Source organism: Amblyomma americanum, chromosome 9, assembly GCF_052857255.1.
Source record: "Amblyomma americanum isolate KBUSLIRL-KWMA chromosome 9, ASM5285725v1, whole genome shotgun sequence".
NCBI lineage: Eukaryota > Metazoa > Arthropoda > Arachnida > Ixodida > Ixodidae > Amblyomma > Amblyomma americanum.
The window spans coordinates 4,377,365-4,395,399 of NC_135505.1; the positions used below are offsets into that span (position 1 = coordinate 4,377,365).

Sequence of the window (18,035 nt, forward strand, 5' to 3'; positions counted from 1 at the left end):
TATAACAATTAGTTCCCATATTGTAAGAAAATAACTGAGGTCTAATTAGTTAAAATTTGATGGGTCGTTAAGACTGTATTTTTGCTCTCAATTAGAACGGGGCTGCAGCCAAAGATCTTACGTCTGGAACTGCGCTAAATATATTGATTTTGATGTGCATCACCATACAAAAATGTAAAATTTTTTCCAGCCATCATAACTATGAAGTAAGTTAGGTGATATTATGATTCATAAAACACGAAATCTTTGACTCGGACAAACAAAAACAGCATATAGCTCCGCAGTTTTGTTCTTGAATTCAATGGTATAATATTAATTGAAAGTGCACCATAAAAACATAATGAAAACTTCCATAAGGCTTGAATAAAGATGTAGCGCAACAGAGACGAGCACGCGAGGGAGACACATGTTCATCTCTCGTGCTCGTTTCTTATGCGCTAGATCTTTATTCAAGTATGTGTCACAAACTAGCCCAGCAACAAGTTTTATTGTTCCATAAGGCTAGTCACGTTGGCAAAAAAATTGAAGCTGAGAAAATCTCATTTGAAGTGCACGCCAGCCATTCGGGGGCCGTTGTAGAGGCCTAAAAAATAACAGCGGAATGCGGATGTTCGAAAAATATATTTCACAGTAGTGAGTAATACCACGTAGTGGGCAATGGGCCCAGCTTTCAGACAAAAACATGATGGTGGCAATCGGGGACGTGGTCATGGGAAGCGACGGGCACGAAGTCCTGCTGCGTTTCGCTCCAAAATCATATTCTGGGCTTGGTAGGCGTGAAAAAGATATTTTAGTAGTTCGAAGTTGAATTTATACCTTGAAATTTTTTAGGCGGGAACTTTGGAGTGCATTGATCCTGAATATGGCATTTTTGTAAAATCAAAATTTTCGCATTTTTTGGATCAATTCATGACTCGCGTCTCCCCTTAATGTGAGAGGCTGCTCGTGAAGAGCAACCTGGATCACAACGCAACACAAGCAAACCACGTCCCACCGATAGCAGCACTTGTCTTAGAAGGGCAGTGGCTCATCAGATGACCGCTGCACTATTGCGCCAGGAGTGCCAGGAGGACTCTCAGGGATCTATGAATGTATAGAGTGACTAATTGCTCATAAACGGACATTAACCCATTACCACTACCCGAACTACTGGCACCCATGAACACTGGATCTGAACACCAGAACCAAAGTGAAAATCGAACTGCTAGCGCACCTAATTCACATTTGGCATAACTACGCAAATTGACTTGAGGGATCAAGGCTTCCATGTGGAAGTCGAAGTGTCTCTGTCATCCTGACTAAACCTTTTTTTGTCGGCGCTTTATTTTCACACATTCATTCACATGACCAGACGAGATTTCGTGAAACTTTAGATTTCAAACTGACTATCATTTTTTTTCGATGTTGGCTAAAATACTGGCACAGCCACTAACTGAAAGCGCAGTTTTCAAATCTGCCACATCCGACGCAAACGTAGGAGAGGAGAAATGTGGAGAGGGAAACTTGGTGTATGCCGACCCACGTGGCGTCACGTTGGGGAGCTAAGGGTACCTCGGGTGGCAAGCGAGCTTTCAGCAAGCGTTGTTTCTCGTGCTGCGTGCGTTGTTCTTTGTGTTGCCTGCACTGTGGACGTACAAAACGTGGCAGTTAGTTTGAGCGCCAGGTTCAACGCGGGATACTGCTCTGCGTTCAGGTTCACGAACAATTACGGCCGTGACTGTGTCATCTTTCAATGTTTTCCACAAGATCAAAAGCTCTCAGTGCAGAGAGTCGCTGCTGTGGAGAATTTAGAGCCAGCCAAAGCAAGCGCACTTTGCTCGAAGCACTTTCGTCAGAGTGGCTGCATGCAGAGCTTGTCCCTAATGTGATATCTAGGGCTTTCTGTCAAAAAGGCACGGCTGAACCACGACACGGTTCCATGCATTTTTTTTTGTATATGAGGTGCGTGTCATGATCGCCAAGAAGCACCTCTGCTAAAATAAGAAACGTTAGCTAAAGGCGTCTACTTCCAATTTGAATTTCATTACTTTACGACAGTTCAAGTCTCTCTGTGTATGGCGCTTTGCTTTAAGTGTTGACAGCGTTAAGTCCATGGAGAGTGACCCCCCACGATTGGACGGAGATACAGCTTCAAGCGTGTGGCTGCATCTGCGTGTCTCCTTTTTTTTTCACGCTAGTGGACACACTACAGGCCTCTGTGCTAATCGTCGCATAACCCATCAGCGGCATGATTATTAGTGTGCAGACAGGCTATTGAGAAGAGCCCACTATTGTGTAGGGAAATCGTGGTGGCTCCGCGATATGTTTTCCAGCATGACACGCTCCTCACATGCTCATCAATCCCCAGTAGAAGCTTTACTGCGGGTGAGTTTATCTTTGTTTTTAAACACGCTTATAGTTCACCGCCAGGTCACTGAACTTAAACTGTGGATCTAGGAAGAGGAAAGGGTTTCGAGGGAGCGATTTCCGGCCATCTGCTAAAAATGCCATCAGTGCACGTTAAAGATCCCCAGGTGGTCGAAATTATTCCGGAGCCCTCCACTACGGCACCTAATTCCTCCTTTCTTCTTTCACTCCCTCTCTTATCGCTTCCCTTACGGCGCGGTTCAGGTGTCCAACGATATATGAGACAGATACTGCGCCATTTCCTTTCCGCAAAAAAACCAATTATTATTATTATTATTAAGCAGCAGCCGTGTGCGCAGATTTGGCTTTGTCTCCAGCAGAATAGTTCCATCAGTCTATCCTGTGGACACATGTTTTGCAGTGATGGCCACTGTGCTGCGCTCGCTTTGACATAAGCTTTGTGCTGCTTCATCCTTTCCACGAATTACTTTGTTTCTCAACATACAAAGCCGGGAACTCAGAGCAGGGTATCTTGTGCACAGCTCATTGAGCCTTTTCTTTAGGATGGCAGTCTTTCGGGCGGGACAGGAGGCAGCCGATAGTGGTAATCTGCTTGAGTATTGATCGCACCCCTTCCTTTCTGAGAATAAAAGCTGAGGTTTCACTGACACCTTTTACGGAAGGAATGCAAACACGTCTTTCCCACTGGTCTATGCTGAAACATGGGATGAATGAATTTCGGTATCCTTTTCACTGGAGGAGAGCGAAAAATAGTCGCCACAATCGCTTTTACAACAGCGCTGAAAACTGCGATGGGCACTCAAAGCAGCGCCAGGTTCAAATCGGCAACTTCTCCGGTCTTTAATGTGCCTTCTTGACCTTTTGACCAATCACAGGCATAGGCGCAACCCACGGTGTGGGCCGCGGTGAAGGCTGCATATTTGAGCTAAAAAAGACAATTCGCGCTTGTTTAGGCCCAATTTGGGTTCCTCCTTGGAAAGGAGGAAGTAAACAGGCTTTAGAAGCAGTGAACAGGGGAAAGCAGCTGGTGATGATAGGATAACAGCATATCTGTTGAAGAACGGAGGCGAGATTGTGCTAGAAAAACTAGCCATCCTCTATACGCAGTGCCTGATGACATCCAGGGTAAAACAGCGCGGAAAAACACGAAGATAGAACAAACACGACGACACGAGCGCTGCTTTCAACTGGCGATTTATTACGCACATATACTTTATATTTATTACGTACATATACTATTCCCGCCAAACACTAAACAGAACAAAAAATATTGAAGAAACACTGCGTCGTCACTGATCTTAGATCTACATTGCTACAAATGCATGCTCCAGAAAGGTGATTTCGCGGTTATCCAGTGATAATGAGGGCTTGCCAATGCATGCTGCACCCCCCTTGTCAATGTGATATGCATCTAATAGTTCCCTTGCTATCTGATCCTTATGTTTGAAGATGACGGATGCCTGATGAAGCAATGGGGCGCACGTGTGCTTAGGTTGCCTGCAGTGCAGCGCCAAATTCGAACCGGCTGCCCTGTCCAAAGAATTATGATGCTCCCTCTGGCGCTCGTTGAGACATCTCCCAGTCTGGTCAACATACCATCCACCGCATGAAAGGGGAATCTTGTATACAACACCTTCGACGCACTCAACCATCCTCCCTACGTGTGCTGTGGTACAACCACCACCGATCCTCCTTCCTAGTAGGACCTCTCGCTTCCGCAGCACAGCTCGGCAAATGTTGCTGAATTTACTGCGAAGCAAAAATACAACATCAATTTGAAATTTTCGCCCACTTTCTTCAGACGGTGTGATAATGCGTGGACGTAAGGGATGACAGCAATCTTCCGGCGATTCAAGACTTCATTTTCCGGAGGAACGCGCTTATGGTCCGATTTAATTTTTGCCATCAACCTTTCGCATAACCTTCCGATAGTTGCCTCAGGTTTAAGGACGCTGGTTTTCCTGAGGCAACTCACAGCACACGTAGGGAGGATGGTTGAGTGCGTCGAAGGTGTTGTATACAAGATTCCCCTTTCATGCGGTGGATGGTATGTTGGCCAGACTGGGAGATGTCTCAACGAGCGCCAGAGGGAGCATCATAATTCTTTGGACAGGGCAGCCGGTTCGAATTTGGCGCTGCACTGAAGCAACCTAAGCACACGTGCGCCCCATTGCTTCATAAGGCATCCATCATCTTCAAACATAAGGATCAGATAGTAAGGGAACTATTAGATGCATATAACATTGACAAAGGGGGTGCAGCATGCATTAGCAAGCCCTCATTATCACTGGCTAACCGCGAAATCACCATTTTGGAGCATGCATTTGTAGCAATCTAGATCTAAGATCAGTGAAGACGCAGTGTTTCTTCGATATTTTTGTTCCGTTTTGATGTTTGGCGGGACTAATATATGTACACATGTGCGTAATGCATCATTAGTTGAAAGTAAGCGGTCATTTCATCGTGTATGTTCCGTCGTCGTGTTTTTCCGCGCTGTTTTACCATAGATCGTAGTAACCAACTTTCCCAGCTTTCCGCACTTCTTATGACCTCCACCGTACCAGAACCTTGGAAGAACGCAAACATTATCTTAATTCATAAGAAAGCAGACATCAAGGATTTGAAAAAATGGACTGATTAGCCAAGTGTATGTTGCTTATATACTACTTACTATGGTAATCAGTAGTAGAGTTAGGACAACCTTATACTTCAATCAACCAAATGATCAGGCAGGCTTTCGGGAAGGGTACTCGACAATACATCAAATTCACGTGATAAATCAGGTGATAGACAAATGCGCAGAATACGAAATGCGTGCAAGGGCCCAACTTTTCTTTTTCCAGATTCGAAGACCACTTTTGAGGGTGTTACCCATATTCGTAATGTGGGGAAAATTTTTAAAATAAAAACACACCATTACCATTCATGGAATGAGTACCATTTATTCTACGTTCGATTGTCATCGCGGAGTCTCCGGACTCCGAGCTGGGGCCGTTGCATAGCGCCGATAAGGTGGCTATTTCAAACACAGCCACTGATAGGGCTTGTCAGGCCCAGGTTTTTCTTCTCCAGCAAATTCTTGCGACGAATCATTAATTTATCTGCCACAGTGGCAGGTTGTGATGACATCGCATGACCTGGCAGGTGGGCCACCGGATTTTCCGCTCATAATGCCGAGGACGCTGACGCCGCCTGATTTTTTGCTTAGCGGAGCCTTAATGCTATTGCGTTAAATACATTTTTAAATTGATGCCACTGCTTTTAGGGTGCAGCTCATAGGCGCCCATTCCTGTGCTGAGCATCGCTGTAGGCCTTGGTTTAAATGAGCAAACAAGCGCATCGGAGCCTGAAAGAGAGCGCGTGCTAGGAGAAAAGTGATAGCGTGAAGGCAGGCTGTGTGACGGTGGCCCACGGCGCAAAACGACGGAAAAGATTGTTCTGTAGCACACACGATGGCTCCCTCTAGCATGTCTCGGCTCACGGCCTTGGTCCTCGTTACCTTGGCAAAGCAGTGTGCACGGACATGAGGTTCAAATTGGTTCGAACCCTCTCGAGAAGTCAAGGGGAGGGAGATGCAGCTGTAGGCGATCTGTCATGCCAATTACCTTTTTGGCTCGAGACCAATTAGCTGAAATTTCCGCATTGTTACCTTTCTGCGTGGCACTGCCAGCTTCCAGAAATTTAATTGGGCTTCAGCAGTGCTGTACGGATCGTAGATCACACATCAAACGCTTAATCAATGTGCTACCACCTGTTTCGTGCGGCGATCGTCTCTTCTCTGATTGAACTCCTTATCAAAATTATCTGTTGAAGGGCAGCTGTACCGGCCGTGGCATTTTACCGCACCGTTTTAATAAGCTTGTACAGGATCGTGCTTTTCCCGTTTGTCACCATTTGTACTGAAATGGTGATGTGTGACATTTTCTGTTAAATGGTGTGCCATTAGAGAAAAAATAGTGTGTAGTCTTGTGTCACGTGAACAGCTTGGTGCGTGTTTGATGAACACTCCCTGTTTGTCTCCCTGCGTCCGTGTCTGTTTAGCGCTGTGTGGCAAGTGAACCGTCACCAACTCGCCCAAGCTTCCATTTTAACTCCCTCAAAATTTAAGGAATGTGGAGGAGAACAGGGAAGAGGCTTCGAATTGCGCTGCAGTACCTACCGAATTTAAGGAAACTGCAATAGCCCCCTATTAGGCGGGAAACAATGTATTTTCCAATGAATGAAATTAGTCTTACCTCCTTGCTTGTGCTGTATCGTGATTAAGGCTCTAATATCATTTGCAAATGTTTCCAATGAGGATACGAACAAGGAGAGGAGAGGCAATAAGCTCAGTGGCGGCGGATTATTCTGTGCACTGCCGAAGCCTAAACCTAGATCCACCCCTGCTTAGCACTGTGTGTTCCATCTGTATTCGCTTACGGTTGAAAGATCGCAGCAGCTGTGCGCAAAATTCGCATCACCTAGAAGCGTATGCATTGGCCTGTCAGTGTGCATTTTTTTCCGTGGACGACTGCTATGAAATGCTTCAGGTGGGCTGATTTTTCACATTACAAGTTCTTTTGGCAAGAATTAGTTAAACCAAACTATTGGGGCATTGAAACTTTGTGCTGAGACACCATGTGGAGATATATGAAGACCCCACAGAAACTGTGTTATTAGGCACCTGGAAGGATGAAATGTTTTTCTCTCCAATCGTGCCGTGGTCATCGATCGAATATGAAATTTGTTATATTTTCCTGTTTAGATAACTTATCTGAATCTGGAGAGGATAACTAACTCACTGCTCTCTTCTTTTCAGAAATATCAAGACTCTGACATCTTCGACTATGTCAAGCTGCAGCTTACTCTCCCAGACAAGGCAAGTAACAATTGGCGATTTTCACGAAATCAACGTCCCACTGCAGTGGCGCCGCGAAAGAATCTAAGAAGGATCAGCAGCTTGCAGAAGCAATTTGTTGCTTCTTTTCAAGTGCTTCATCGGCACATTGAAACTTTGTTGTCAGTTGGGTGGTGCCCACAAATCGTCGGGTTATCTTCGAACGCGGTGCGTCCACAGTGGTGCATCGATAGCGGAGCGCTGCGCGTGACCGCCCAGCGTTGCGCGTGTGCGCGGGCGAGTGGTGTGTGCGAGGCGACGGCGACGAAGAGCGTGGCGAGCACGAGGAGCGGGGAGCTGACGTGTCAGAAACCGGAGGTGTGAAGGGAGACAGCGCAGCGAAGATCGGGTCATTCAAGTGTGGAGGCGGCAGCCGTCGGACGTTGGGTCTGTGCTGCCGTGGACCCCCCTTGAATCAACGACGCAAGTCTCCTGCATTCCTTGCAAGTGTGAAGGTGGCAGCCGATAGACTGAGGGTCTGTGCTGCCGAAAGGCTCTCTTGGATAGCCTGCTGTAAGCCTCTGGCGTTTCGGAACGCCGTCGACGGGTCTCGGCCACGCTTTTTCTTTGTGCTGCTGCCAAGTCCCTGGGGTTCTGACGGGGATCCGCCGGCGTCTCTCTGTGTTCCTTTCTGCTCCTAATACCACCTGGCTCTCTTTCGCCACTTCTCTCGACACAACGCCAGCAACGCGTCGCACTACATCCATTCGGGTCCGTCCTGTCTGCAAGACATCCCCGCTTCACCTGGGACGCTCAGTACCACGTGAACTCTCCTTTATTCTGTAGCGTTGTTCGCGTGTTGAGCATGTTTTTCTCGTCGTTTCGTATCTGCTCTTTTTCTTTAAATTATGAATACGGCTTCGTTTTGTTTTGTCTGATCTCTTTGTTGTTTCGCTCGAACCTGCACGCGGCAGCATTCTTCTTCCGTAGTCGGGGACGAGTTACCAATTCGCGACAATTGGCGTCCGCATGACAGGACGACGCCGTCTTTTTTCTTCCTTTCGTGGGTTCGTAAAAAGAAACGATGGCAACACTAAAGAATTTGATCAAGTTGGGTGAACGAATGGGGTTGAGAGATATCGAGCTGCATTCGTGGGTTGCCGCTGAGCAGGAGAAGGAACGCGATATGCAGCGGAGCGCGAGCACGCCAAGGCCCAAGCAGAAGCCGAACGCGAGCATGCCAAGGCGCAAGCATAGGCTGAAGAACGTTAAGTACAAAACAAACGCCAGCATGTAAAATTCCTAGTAGAGGCTGAGGAGCGTAGACTGCAGCTCCAATTAAGGCTCGCAGAAGCTGATGGGTGTAATCGAGAACCAGCACTGGGAACCTCAGCAGCGGTTAGCCCACACAAATATATCCCGCCTTAAGATGATCGCAGAGATGACTTGGATGCATACCTCAAGCGTTTTGAGCGTATCGCAGAAGGGCACAGCTGGCCCAAGGAAAAATGGGCTGCTGCACTCAGTATGTCTTTGACTGGGAAGGCTCTCCGTGTGTCCTGTCGATTGTCTCCCACAGATTCAATGGATTATGATAAGGCAAAACTAGCCCTGCTCCAACATTTTCGGTTCACGGCAGAGGGTTATCGCGAAAGGTTTCGTAAAAGTAAGCCTCTAGATAAAGAAACAGGCAAGCAATACACAGCACGCTTGATCAGTCTTTTTGATCGACGTGTCCAGATGCCGGGAACGGCCACAACGTACAAAGATTTACGTGGCTTGCTGGTGGCCGAACAGTTCATTAGGAACTGTCGTAGTTGTGTGGCGATTTTTCTTCGAGAAGGAGTGCAAGACGCTGGACAAAATGTATGAGGCAGCAGACAAGTTTCTAGAGGGCCACTTACAAAGAAACTTGTCTTCTTTCAAAGAATCGTTAGAGGTGGGCATTCCGAGTGAGGTGGATGTTCCCTCAGATAGACAGTTCGGAAGGTGCATCATTCGTAATTTATTTTTTATTTTTTTACTTACTTTCAGCGCCACAGTGGCATTAATGGGGGGGGGGTAGGTTGTACAACGCAAAAATATCTTACAAGGGCAGTCACAATGACTATGCAAATACTTCGTTGTCAGTAATATTAACAAGAAAATAATATAAACATTCCATTCTGGAACACTGTGAGGAAAAACGACATCTTGAACATATCGGTTCTTTATCGATTTCGCGCACTTTATGGTTATGATCAACCCGCTCGTATCTGTAGCGTGGATGAAAAATGTACTTCTCACTAGGAATAGCAATCCAATTGTAATGCATATTATGAAAAAAATTAAGCCTTAGCTTTCTCCTTCTTAGTTCAAGGGGTTCCAATTGTAATTCCTGTTTTATGCTAGACACACTAATGTATTTGCTATAATTCTCAGAAACATAGCGGGCCGCTAAGCCTGTCCGTCTTTGTCGGTGAGTCCCATAGAGCACAAGCATATTCCAGCGCAAACCTAATATACGTTTTAAATAGTGAATATCTAGAGTCTTGCGGAAACATTCTCGTGTTACAGCGCAAAAAACCCAACATTTTGCAAGCTTTCCCAGCAACATAATCAACGTGTCGATGCCAACATGGTTTTGAGGTGATGTACACACCTAAATACTTATATTCGAGAGCAGTTTCCTATAAGTGGCCGTTTTTGTTATAGACGTAATTAGGTACATTCTTTTTCATCGTGAAACACATCTGCACTGTTTTTTGCTAATTTAATTTCATGTGCCACTGTTCGAACCACCGGTGCAATGTATTTCGACCTGGACAAGAGTGCCGACTGTCGCTCCAAGCCAAAACAGCTTTATTGCGTTTATTGTCGAAAACACTGCATGCTGTAAGTTCCTGCTCAAGAAAGCACGAAAACCAAAAGCAGTCGTCCTGTTGTGTTCAGGCAGAAAGTGGTGAGCCTGAAACTGTGTCCACAACAGCAGATAGGCTTGAACCAGCTGAAGATAAGGTGGTGGTCGGACCTGTCCGGAAAAAGCCTGCAGACGTCCAGAACAAGCCTGTACTAGAGGGTGAGCTCCGAGGCCTACCCGTATGCGTTTTACGGGACACGGGGAGTAATATAGTGGTGGTGCGGAGAGCCCTAGTTCCTGGCTCAGCTCTCTCCAGCTCGAGATACTGGCACGGCCCTGGTAAAGTGCTTGGAGACACCATTCAACGATGTCATAACTGGAAATATGGCAGAGGCCCATGAGCCGTCAAATACAGATATTACTTGGAAGAAATCGGAGCGCGTTGCTTAATTATGTCCTGGCATAGTCAATGACGCAGTCGCCAGTGAAAATGGTTAGGGCGAGGGCCCAGAAGTTGTGTTGGCTGGAAGGGAAATTTCCGGACGAAGCAGGGAAAGTACTGCTTTAAGCGTTGGTCCCATGAGGTTCACCAAGGAAATGCTAGAAGCAGAGCAAAGAGACGATGAGCCATTGAAGGCGTGTTGGGTGAAAGTAGGAAAGGTGTTCCATGGCAAGCATGGCACTGCTCACTCGTGTTCTGCCGAAAAGGGTTTCCTGTACCGTCCCTATCATCTCGCCTCTGGCGGAGAGGTTGGACAGGTAGTACTTCCCAAGTATTGCAGATCTCAGGTGTCAAAGCTTGCCCACAATAGCTCGTTGGCGAGCCTCAGGGAATAAGGAAGACTACAGATCGAGTTCTGGAAGAATTCAACTGGCCGGGAGTGCAGGAGGAGATTAAGAGGTATGTCAGGTCGAGCGACTCCTTTCGAAGGACGTCCCGAAAGGCAAAGGAGGGAAAGCTCAGTTGGGACGCATGCCTCTTATCGACACTCTATTTCATCGTGTCGCTGTCGATATTGTCGGTCCGCTGTCGCCCACATCGATAAAAGGGAATAGATATATTCTCAGTCTCGTCAGTTTTGCCACGCGGTATCCCGATGCCGTGGCTCTGCCACAGATAGGTTGAGCCTCCGTGGCAGAAAGTTTGGTGGAGGTGTCTTCGCGAATAGGTTTTCTGAGAGAGATCCTTTGTGACCAGGGCTCCTGATTCACTTACGAAATGAGATGAGAGCTCAATGATCTCTTGGCAGTGAAAAATCTCAGCACGACCCCTTACCATCCAATGTACAATGGGATGGTGGAGAAATTTAACGGCACACTCAAGATATGCTGCGGAAGCTCAGTCAAGAGCAGCCCAAAAGATTCCCACTTTTCGTTATATCGCTCCGCTTCTGTTTGCATACAAAGAGGTGCCGCAGGTGAGTCTGAGGTTTTCTCCGTTTGCGTTGATATTTGGACGACATGTGCGAGGGCAGCTCGCAGTCCTCAGAGAGCTCTAGGCAAGGGAAGAGCTGGGAGAAGACACGAAGAGGGCAAATGGTTACGTTCTCGATCTAGGAGGACGTCTCGAGCAAACTGTGAGAGCGGAACATCAAAATCTGTTGCGTGCTCAAGAGTCTCAGAAGAGATACTATGACAGGAACAGAAAGAAGAGGAATTTAAGAGTTGGAGACCATGCCCTCATTTTTTTGCTGATTGGCCACAATAAACTCCTGATGCAATGGAAAGGTCCATTCGTGGTTTCTGGCAAAAAGAACGACGTGGATTATTGGATCGACTTGGGCCAGACTAAGAAGTAATTCCACATCAATACGCTGAAAAAATACGAATAGCGTGCGTCACGAGGTGCCATGCACGAGTCATCTTTCGTTCCAATCGAAGAAGTTTACAGGATTAGAAAACGTAGGCGATGATTGCATGAGTGGTTTATAATTTGCCGGAGTGGTATGTCCAACGTACAGTGCTACTATCCGGTGTTTGCAATTGTTGCCTGTGCAAAGGTAGCCGAGTAGTGTATGTGCGTTATTTTCTACCGTCGTTCTGCGGTGGAGGGTTGTTCAGTATGTACATACTAAGTTATGGTACAGACGTGTTTAAAGGCTGTGTCTGATGTTTTGGATGGTTTTCATTTTCCCTTTTTTCAGATGTATAATGTTTGACCCCACGTTCCCCCTGTGTGCGTTTCCATGTGCCTCCATATGTCAGTGTAAAATGCCTTCGGTAACTTCAACGGCGTCGAACTTCTTCGTTTACCACATGAGCATAAGCGTTGTTTTGTTTTCTATGTGAAAAAAACATTTCCGAACGGGGGCATACGGGAGGTGCACACGAAATCGTCGGGTCATTTTCGAACGCAGTGCGTCCACTGTGTTGCGTCGACAGCGGAGCGCTGCGCGTGCGCGCGTGCGAATGGTGTGTTAGAGGCGACGGCGACAAAGAGCGTGGCGGGCACAAGGAGCGGAGAGCTGACGTGTGAGAAAACCTAGGTGTAAATGGAGACAGCGCAGCAGAGATCGGGTCATTCAAGCGTAGAGGTGACAGCGGTCGGACGTTGGGTCTGTGCTGCGGTGGACTTCTCTTGGATTACCGACGCAAGCCCCCTGCGTTCATTGCCAGCGTGGAGGTGGCAGCCGATGGACGGAGGGTCCGTGCTGCCGAAAATCACTCTTGGATAGCCTGCTTTAAGACTGCGGCGTTTCGGGACGCTGTCGACGGGTACTGGCTACGCTTTTCCTGCTGATACCAAGTTCTTCGGGCTATTGACTGGAGACCACCAGCGTCTGTCTGTGTTCCTCTCCGCTCCTACCACCACTTGGCTCCCTTCACCCGCTTTCTGCGGCGCAACGCCAGCGTCGCACTACATCCACCCGCGTACGCCCTGTCTGCAAGGCACCCCGCTTCACCTGAGACGCTCAGTACCTGGTGAACTCTTTCCTTTTTTTCTTTAGTGTTTACGCATGTTGAGCGTGTGTTTTTCTTGTTTTCCTTTCGTATCGGATCTTTTCCTTAAACTATAAATATGGCTTCGTTTTGTTTTGTCTGATCTCTTTGTTTCGTTCGAACCTGCACGCGATAGCGTTCACCTTTGGCCGTCGGGGATGCGTTACCAATTCGCGACATCACTGTTTTTCTATAAAAATATTTGCGAATTCTATGACATTTGCGCCGCTCAATGTAGCTGTGTCGCGGTCCCGCCCGTCTACAGAGAACTACGCCGACATTGAAGCTGCGTTCTGCTGCAAGCACTTTCGGATGTCGACCCCAGAGCGCCGTTGGAAAATGAAATGTCGGCAGCACTGCACGCCTTTTATACCTCAACGAGATAGCAAAGCTGGCAGGTATCATTTGGCTGCTTAACCACTGCTAGCAGCCCGAAGAGAAGGCAGCATTGGGTGAAGATTGACAAGCCAGTCAGAGCATCGATGGTCGTGTGTTTGGAGCATTTTCAGGGGGACGACCTCTTTCTTCCTGTGAGAACTGGGTGCCATTATAGCTTTATTTTCTATTAACTGAGTGAGCTGAGTGGTAACCGCGGCGGTATGTTGTACTTTGTCGCGATAAAACCATAATGCTCAACTTATACTCTTGTTTGGGCGAATTGGTTCATCTTTGAGACGACATGATCAGTGTATGTCTGTCTGTTAATCTTATAATTGCCCAGCACGATATAAATGTATCTGCCTTCTACGAAAACAAACTATTTGGGAATTGCGCTCTGTACATGTCGTGCGTGTTTCTTTGTTGTGGCTCGTCTTCATCGGGCAAGTACGTAACCTTTCAACCATAATGCATGCAGAATTATAGCGGACAGACTGGGTGAGTGAAGAAACGGGGGTTAATTACGTCCTAGTTGAAATAAAGCGGAAGAAGTAGGCCTGAGCAGGGCATGTAATCAAAAGGCAAGACAACCGCTTGTTCTTATGGGTAATGGAGTGGATTCCAACAGAAGGGAAGCGTAGCAGGGCGCGGCAAAAAGTTGGGTGGGCAGATGAGATCAGGAAAATTGCGGGCATACGGTGGGCACAGCTGGCAAAGGACAGGGTTAATTGGAGAGACATGGAAGAGGCCATTGCCCTGCAGTGGGGGTAAGTCAGGCTGGTGATTATGATGTTGATGATTACATAATGCTTGCAAGCTGCAACTAAACAGCCTTTTATATTTTTGCAATAGTGTCTGTATTCTAAACAATCATGGTTAATGGTCCGCAAACTAATACCTCAAAGCAATGAGACCTCAATGGCGAATACTTTTGTGAAAGTGTGAGATGGTGGACAAAAATAAAGTAAAAAGGTGAGGCAGGCAGACTTCGTTCGCTGCCAAGAGGTAGGTTTACGCCGTAGATCCGATCGGTAAATTGTACTTCGCCTGTTTGAAGCCTGGGAATGAAGTTTCCGGCAAGTGAAAGCAGGAAGAGCAGCCTGCGTCTGCTCCCCGCGCTGTCGCACCTCCGAGGGCGCACCCCAGCTCGCTGATATCAAGTTCACATCCCAGCATACTGAGTTTCATGGGCAGTGCTTGCAGAAAATCCAGACAGCACAGAAATAAAAGCAATTAGAGAATAAGCACATTATCCTTAATGCAGCACTTGCGCGCTTTGATTTGTTCCTTAGCATACTACTCTAGCGCTCTAAACAAGTATGTTTGCTAATGTGCATACAAGGATGTTGCTTCCTTGACTGAAGTGATGGACTTTTATAAATGATGCTTAGGTTCAACTCGCTGAACTGAAATCCAAGCACATGATCGTCAAAAGCGAAACCATCGCAAACCATTTTAGCTTTCAGCGTTACGCAGTGTTTTCGCAAAGCCTTGCTCACATGTAACAATGCAGAAGTAAACCTAAGACATGCTTGCATCTTCGGACTTTCCCGCCGTGCCGGAATACTCAGTGCTAGCGATCTTGACTTCGCTAAAAACGTCTCTGAGGCGGGCGCCTATTGTGTGTGGTTCCGCTTGCACTGCGGGATTCTGCAGACACAAGTCGATGATCTTCGTTTTTTTTTATCGGGTCTAGGCTTTACACCGACTAATACAAAGTATTCAGCTAAAACTAGGCGCTCATTTTCAGTGAAAAAATGTGTCTCAATTCTGCAGTCAAGGAAACATGTTAATGCATCCAGGCTGATCATAGGCGGAATCCTCTTTACGGTCACCATCGTGGCTCGATTGTGGCGCCACCTGTAGTTCGTGAAAATCGCCAATAATTGCCAGCCACACAAGCATCTCAATGAAATCTTGCTTCAGGAGTTTCATTTAGGAGTGCAGAAGCATGTTTACACGTGAAATCACGCGCACTAAAATCTCTTTCCTTACGGCTGCAGTACACTGAGCCTAAGTAACGAATAGACTTGTTTAGAAGGGCGTGCTTTCGAACTAGTTGGTGTTGCATATTGCACATAAATCGGTGCAAAAACAGACTAAGTACAAGAAAAGGTGTGTCTCCTTCCTTGTCCTTTTTCTCTGTTTTCTGCTCTAATTTCTTTGCAATGGTCTTGTTTTTACGCTAAAATCTGCTTTCTCTTGAATTGCATCTTTCGAAGGCAGGAACTGGAAGCCTATAAGGGAAAATTATTGAAGAGGAGCAGGAAAAAATTGCTGATTTTGACAGGTTTGCGCAGACGCAATGAATTGGCAAGAAAACGAGAAATATGCCATGAGTGCATCAGTGCGGCTCTGTAGTATATGTAACTGGTCCAATGTTCAGGGGGAATCCCCATGTAAAGTTGATTTGTAATAAGGGCGTAAATTACTCATTAGCATCCACCGAAGTGCAGCCATACAGCTAGAGAGGAAACTGTACAGCTGTCAGAGAAACTTTGTAGTGGAAGAAAAATTTGTCACGGTACGGGGTTCAAACCCGAGACCACTGCCTCGCCGGGGAAGTTACTCTAATGTATGTGACTAAAGGCTTTTCCATGAGTAAATATTATAAAAAAAGATGAAAGTTATCATGCTGACGGGGCCTTGCATTTCAGTTTGGCATTTGTTAGCAAATTTAAGTGCTATTGGTATGTGCATTAGGACTCTAGTTACCAAACTTTTGCTTTTGTGTTTTCTTCTTTAAAACGATGCATTAGATATTGTTATACATGGAGCAGCCCGTGCTGTTCGCCTACGTCCACTAAATTATTTATAATTGAATTTCTTCTAAATGCTGTTGTGGGTTCAGTTTCATCAACGGAACAATGACTAAGACATGGAGTTGAACTTTAGGTCGCGTGAAGCACAAAACGGCCGTGGCTTAGCTTGGTTAAGCCTGGTGATTGCGAAGCAATAGTGTGTTATTCTCGGATCAGCTGGTAGTATGGCTGGTGGTAGTCTTGGGTTATGCTAGCGTTACGGCTTACAGTGAATCATCTAAGAGGAAGTCATCCGTCGAATCCGTGTATGCCGACAAACATTTCCCTCACCAGCGTGCCCATTACAAAATCTTCCAGTATCGATTGGCCGACGGTGCGGTAACACTCCATTTTTCCGCGTCGTAAGATATGCCCACTTGGTGCTTGCAGTAGCGTTCGTTAAAGTACGGTAGCGTTACGCCGTAATAAATGTTGGGGTTATTGACCCCGTCCAAAATGCGATACAGTTTGTTGTACGCCTCCTCGTCGTCTTCACGATGCATAAGCGGTAGCTTGTAAATTTCGGCCACGTTGTAGATGGCCCATTTGTCTGCATAACACCCCTATCGTTCGTCGGTCATCTTAAGTTTGCCCCACTTGTGCATCTGCGTGTCCGGCGTGTCGCTGGTTGCCCCGGGGTCCGGCGGTAGACCCATCTTGCGTCTTACAATGTCGTTCTTGTAGCGCGGTACGCGCTCGTACGCGTCGCTTATAGAGACCTCGTCCAGGTAGCAAAACGCGTTTTTATTGTTTTTGTTGAACATGGTTCGTGTAGACCGCTTTATGAGGTTGGGCGGCGTCTTTGACGGACCGGCGAGACGACGGTATGGCTCGAACGGCTTGCACGACGTGGCTTCACACCCACTTTTCGTGAACACGAATCGACCGTTGCTGCACGTCAAACCGTCCGGGCACGGGTAATCCACTGGAAGGGGTTCCTACGTTACGGCGTCGTCGCCGAAAAACTTAAAGTCGTCGATTCCCTTGGCGCGCCAATGTTCGAGCAACTTCTGATAGGCGTATTTATTGATGTAGTAGTAATCGAGCATCGTGGGCCATGGGTCTGTCATCACGTATTAGTAGAGTTGTGCGATTATCTCTAGAACGTCAACTACCACGCGCGTTTTTAGCTGAATTTCATCTTGGGAATGGCACCCGATGCCCAACGCCGGAGTTTTTACCAAGTCGTAGTAAACTCATAATTTCTTCCTTTGCTTCTGCTGTTTCCACAGAGGAGGTTGCACGTTGTCGCCGAGCTGCATACTGGGCACGCCGCTTAGAAAGTCGTTCTTCTCGTTCTTCTTCCGTCTCCGTAGCTCGCTGATGCTTCCTCTTTGCATTCTGCCGAGCTGCCTTTTTCGTGGGCACCATCGTATCATCTGGCTGTGTGACTGCCTTGGCGAGAGGAGCGGAGCTGTTTTATACAGCTGGTGTGACGTCACTCTGACCGTAGCTCCCCTGGTGAGAGGAGCGGGAGTTAGGCCGCCGTTGGTGGCTACCGCCTCGCCTCGCGACGGCGTGAGATGGGGCCCCGTTTTTACACAGCTGGTGTGACGTCACACCAACCGTAGCGCCCCTGGTGAGAGGAGCGGGAGTTAGGCCGCCGTTGGTGGCTACCGCCTCGCCCCGCGACGGCGTGAGATGGGGCCCCGTTTTTACACAGCTGGTGTGACGTCACTCTAGGTCACGTGGTGTGACGTCACGCCGCGAGGTCACGCTAAAGGTCAATGGTGCCTACCACCGCCTCGCCACGGAACGGGCTGAAGTGCGACCTAAAGTAGTATTGCTTCGCAATAAAAACAAGGCAATATAACTGCTGATACGTTGTTTGTTGTAATTCTAGCTCCTGAAGCAGGCTGCTTTAAGTACTCTTGTGAGTTAAAACTACATATTG

The 18,035-nt window shown here is 47.2% G+C and overlaps 1 protein-coding gene across 1 annotated transcript in view; it reads left to right on the forward strand.

Moving 5' to 3' along the window:
• RyR (Ryanodine receptor) overlaps positions 1-18,035 on the forward strand; it is a 1,185,515-nt gene that overhangs the window by 794,801 nt on the left and 372,679 nt on the right. Inside the window, 1 exon segment of the mRNA XM_077638630.1 lies at positions 7,166-7,225. Within this exon segment, the coding sequence (XP_077494756.1) occupies positions 7,166-7,225 (60 nt within the window).